Here is a 4,945-nt window from a genome sequence, read left to right as displayed (position 1 = left end):
GCCTGTAAACATTCTCAACTGCAGACGATCACCATGCCCGTTTAGGCTACAATTTGTAGTTACAATCTTAACTTTGTTGCGTGACTTTATACAACACTTTTGATGGATTGTTCTTTGTTCGATGAACATGCTGCTTTTATCTTTATCTCATTCGGTTCAGAGCACATGCATCTAAAGATTAAGTTACCAGTATCCTGTGCAACTAATTCTGTGGATTTAGTAAGATAAGTAGAACTCCTTTGGTCTCAAGCAGTCATGATCACAGCAAATTCCTTGTGCCACAAGTAATCAAAATTAAGCGTGCACTGCCAAGTCGTGAACCAAGCAAATAAACAGGGGAAAGAACAATGAATTAGTCCCCCTTGGTAAATTCACAAAATGTGGATCAAACTAGTTGGATGCTACAGAAGGAACCATGTATAGGTAATAAAGTAATCAAAAAGATGATGGGAAATGTCATGTAAATTCTATTACTTTTTCTCCAGGAATCAGAGAGGAAGGAAAAGAAGATCCAAAAACCAGGCCCGATCAAGTTACCTTGCACTAAAAATAGGCTCAACATCTGCACTTGGTTGCGATCTTCGAGTATACTTGATAAGCAAACCTTCTAAAGAGAGCCCTGGTACATGCAAGTCCCTGCAAGAACAGAAGACAAAAATTGTATATCTCAGCCGCTGAAACATTTCATATTTGGAATATGAGATTAACAAATTTAAGCTATTGGGACCTGATGTAGGGCTCTAAGTCTTTCCAATTCCATCTTGGACGCTCTATGAAGAGAGCTGCAAACCGCTCGGCTGGCGTTGATGGAAGACCTGAGACTCTGAAAGCACGGATCCAAGTTTCAAAGCCAAGCTTTTCGTACAACACTTCACCCTCAAGCATTTTCAAATCTGCATGCATCCCAGAAGGAACACAGTGTCTCCATTTCTGCAAGAAAATCTCCAACTTCATCTTTCCTCCACCTAAAGCTTGCAAAGCAAAGCGCAGGCAGACTTTTTTCTCATCTAAGCTCCAGAAACTGCATCCTGAACTCTCCACCATATTTCCAAATGTTTCAAGGCAGTGAAGAGTAATGTTACGAGGATACCCATCAGCTTCCAAGATTGATACGACCTCATCTTCCTCGAGTGCATTTAAAGGCCACCCGTGCAAGATAGAATTGTTCAAGACCATATTTAGGATTTCATCCATGGTCTTCTCATCAATGATCCTCCAGAACCCATCAATCTCTGCGGCTGAGAGGGCCTTCAATCCATCCCTCAATTCTTGTTCACTAGCTTGAATCTGCTCAAGCAGATCTTGCCATCTATATAGGCCTCTGTTGTGCTGAAAATCAGTTTCCACATCCTCATCGAGTTTGTAAGGCCTCTCATTAAGAAGGGACTTCAATTTATCAAGGTGTGGGGCAACTAGAACTAATTCCATATTGCTTGATGCCACTTTGATCACCGATGGAACCACTTCATGGGCTGCTGAAGTGTTTGATTTGCTGTCATTGCATGTATCTTCCATGCAGGGAGGAATTGGCTCCCCTGGGGGAATCAGAAATACCGAGTTGGATGTGCCGACAAACTTCATGGCATAAGTTGCCAAAGGAGTGCAAAGAACAGCTTCCTCATCTGTCTGCCCTCGTATTGTAACTCTTATTACACAGAGAAACAAGATAAAAAAGATAAGCAGGAATGTGTTTGTCTGCCAAATCAAATACATATAAAGAGTAGGGATATCGCCATGGGAGAAAAAAATAATAAAAGAAAGGGAACAGTAGCTTTTGAGAATGTGGAAGCATAGTTTAGAAGAAATTACTAGATGCCAAACTTACAAAGAGAATAGAAGTGAAAACTAGGACTAGCCAAAATGTCTTTCAAAGCAGAACTATGCAAGCCACTATGATTAAAGTATTATTTCAAAGCAGATTCAAACCTACCATCTCTCCCTTGATCTTATAGAATATGCTTCCAGATGAGATGCTTGAAATGATCATGATCTATTAGAAGATCATTCAGAGATTAGCTTATGTTGGGATTTATTCTGTCCATGTATCTACTACATATATGGATTTCCTCATTTTGAGTGTAGTAGACGAACTGATTCTACCAATTTGAAAAGTCATTATAATTGATTTAGGAAAGATTTATGCAGATTATAATTGTTATGCAGATTTAGGAAAGATTTACACATAAATGTATCTTTTTCCCCATTTTTGTGGGGTTAACCAAAAGAAGTTAATTACATCAGTTTAAAATTTTTTTAATCAATAACAAGTTTTATCTTTTCTCCCACCTTCAGAAAAATCAAGCATAGATCGCCTCTATATCCTATACATATAGTGTTTGAAATTTCAGAAAGTTAACTATTTCGGTTTCATATAAGAAATTTATATAGATATAGAATCTTCGAAAAAGACTTTCCTCCATATGATAAGAAAAAAGAACTTAATATCTTTGGCATCAACCACTTTCTCGCAGGTAAGTATTACAGACCAGAAACAATCATTGGAGAGAAACAAGCTTCGCACAAAAAGTCACAAGACCATAAAAGAGACAGGTGGGTTAATTTCTTCTTTTTGTTTAATGGATTATAATTAATAAAATTATATTATGTGTATGAGCTCAAGCTTCTAGAGAAATCCAGAATTGCTAAATCTAGCATGGTACTGTGAGGTCTTTGAGCCTTATAATAGTCATTACTATTTAATTAAAGTTCTGGGCGTTGAAAGGCCAACTTGATAACCTTTGCTGCAAAAGATTATTTGCGACCATAAAAATTTATTGAGTTCATTCTAGAATTTCTGATGGCTAACCCTTCTGGCATTTCCCTAAAACCTTGTAGAAAATTCTAAAGTTTGTTATGGAAAAACTAAGTTTGTTGCATTGAATGATAGCACCAATACAAGACAAGTATAACAATCAAGAACTGAGAATTCACAATCAACACTAGTGGATTAGGAGAAAAATTAGGGGCCTGCAGTCAAATTAAAGGGCTATATATATAAATAGGTTAATACCAAAGCCACTTGCCAGCCTGTAATGTGGCTGATGAGCAACAAAATAGCATGAAACAGCAGAATCACCCTTCAGGATGTCCCGAGCAGAGAAGTACAATGGAGATCACAACATGACCATTAAACAAAACAGAGGCTGAAGTCACTAACAAAAAACCTGTTCGTTGGAAGGATAAATAAGCCTTTTTCCGAATCGGCTTTCTTACCAAAATCATTTTTATCATACGAACGCAGTTTTAATCGTCGAAAGTTTTCCGCTGCACTAATTCAATCCCCATCCTAACAATTGGTATCAGAGCGGAGTTAACTCTCAATCAGATTAAAACCCAAGAGAGATGGCATACGTCGGAAACCAAGAGGGCCACTCTATTACGCGTCCACCCATGTTCAATGGGACGGACTACACCTATTGGAAGACTCGAATGAGGATCTTTCTTATTTCCATGAATTTTGAACTTTGGAATCTTGTTGAAAATGGATTTTCAAAGTCTTCTCTTCCGATGATCGATTGGAATGAATTGAAGAAGAAGACTTTCACTCTTATACGACTATTAATCCACTTCCAACATCCATAACGGAAACTACACCCAAAAAATTTGAATCAATTAAGAGCACGCTTTTGCAATTGATCATCCATTTACTCGACTTCTATATTACATCGAAGGAAGGAAAAGAAAACTCGCTATCCAAGGAGAAACAGGAAGAAGCACCATGAATGTACCAATTTCTACGACCCTAACTGTAAATTAGGGTTTAGAACATAAACATCAAGAAGCCGCCAAGGGCTTAGAAGCAACGACATTAGGCAATACAAAGGAACGAAGGGGATTCCGGCATCGCACTACGATCTAGCCAGACAAGGACTGAAGGGGGAACAAAAGATTACCTGTTGTGGAGGATATCAGGGAGGAGCGCCTCGTCGGCCTCGAGGAGGAGGAAATCGTCGTGAGCTCCGAAGAGAGAGTGGTAACGAATGGAGATGGAGGAACCTGGGACGAGATTGAGCACGGATTCGGCTCCCCCGCCCCACCCACCGTTGGTCTCTCCTGCCATACTCCCTCGCTCTCGCTCTCTTCCCGCGCTCTTTACTTTGGGTTCACCACAAGTGACGGCGCGTCTTTACACTATTTGGGAGAACCTCGCCACCTGCCCCTACCAGGCTGTTCATCGGGGCTATTGATGCATTAGGAGGTAGTCCCCGAGGGTGCGCAACAGCCAACCACAAACCTTTCCCACTGAGCCTTCCCTGTCAAAAGCAACGGCTCAAGATGACCCGGCCGAACCCCGTCGGTCTCAGTTGCGGAGCGATCTCGACCGTCGGATCTTGCGACCGGCATCATGGTACGCTGGGGTTTTCATAGGCCAAGAGGAGCGGGCTGCTCATAAACCCTTCTCCCCGCTACGACGCGGCGAAGGCGGCAGCAGTAGAAGCAGAGGAGGAACAGTGCACGAGAAATGGTGAGATAAATCTGAACTCCTCCTGTATCTGATATGTCTCCCTTGATCGACCTCTGCTTTTAGAATCGAACCAGCTTCAATTCTTTCCGTTTACCGTCATGGCCATTTATCTGTACACCGTGCATTTTGTTCCGATCATGGCGGTTTAGAATAGGAACCGTTTGCGATGTATTTTTTGATGCCTTAAAAGTCTCCAATTTGCGGCAAGTTTTCAGTAATCTGCGTCAATTTGCACTTTTCTCAGTAGTGGAGTCGTCTGGTTGTTAGATTTTTGGGTTCCCAGGGGGTTTTGTATTGGTCTATTGGTATGGAGTATCACGGTACTGTTCTTGGCTGTATATCTTTAGCTGCTGTCTTTTAGCTTTGTTGATTGTTAATGCGCTTTCTTGGATTAAAGCTCATAGGCTAATATCTTTGCTTATGTTGTTCATTTAGTACGGTATAGTGGCATTGCCTATTTTCTGCCACAAACTAACCCTT

At 40.8% G+C, this 4,945-nt stretch overlaps 1 protein-coding gene across 1 annotated transcript; it reads right to left on the bottom strand.

Annotated features, from left to right (window-relative positions):
* Positions 1 to 329: 329 nt before the first annotated feature.
* LOC103988684 (uncharacterized) lies at positions 330 to 4,211 on the bottom strand. The gene is made up of 3 exons (XM_009407294.3): positions 3,894 to 4,211; positions 728 to 1,645; positions 330 to 636 (listed from the first exon to the last, which is right to left on the bottom strand). Exons 1-3 carry the CDS (start codon positions 4,058 to 4,060, stop codon positions 534 to 536), a joined length of 1,188 nt encoding a protein of 395 aa, XP_009405569.2. The 5' UTR covers positions 4,061 to 4,211; the 3' UTR covers positions 330 to 533.
* Between the last annotated feature and the right edge of the window lie 734 nt (positions 4,212 to 4,945).

This window comes from Musa acuminata, chromosome BXJ3-6, assembly GCF_036884655.1.
Source record: "Musa acuminata AAA Group cultivar baxijiao chromosome BXJ3-6, Cavendish_Baxijiao_AAA, whole genome shotgun sequence".
In the NCBI taxonomy this organism is placed as follows: domain Eukaryota; kingdom Viridiplantae; phylum Streptophyta; class Magnoliopsida; order Zingiberales; family Musaceae; genus Musa; species Musa acuminata.
Note: the sequence above shows the minus strand (reverse complement) of the source record. Positions and strands in the feature narration are given on the sequence as shown.

What these genes read in the sequence shown, in the direction of transcription:
- LOC103988684 (XM_009407294.3), bottom strand. Translation starts at nt 4,060, where the DNA reads ATGGCAGGAGAGACCAACGGTGGGTGGGGCGGGGGAGCCGAATCCGTG. An exon ending in CCTGATATCCTCCACAACAG is followed by an intron (nt 1,646 to 3,893) that starts GTAATCTTTTGT and finishes CTGTGTAATAAG; the next exon opens with AGTTACAATACGAGGGCAGA. An exon ending in GACTTAGAGCCCTACATCAG is followed by an intron (nt 637 to 727) that starts GTCCCAATAGCT and finishes CTGTTCTTGCAG; the next exon opens with GGACTTGCATGTACCAGGGC.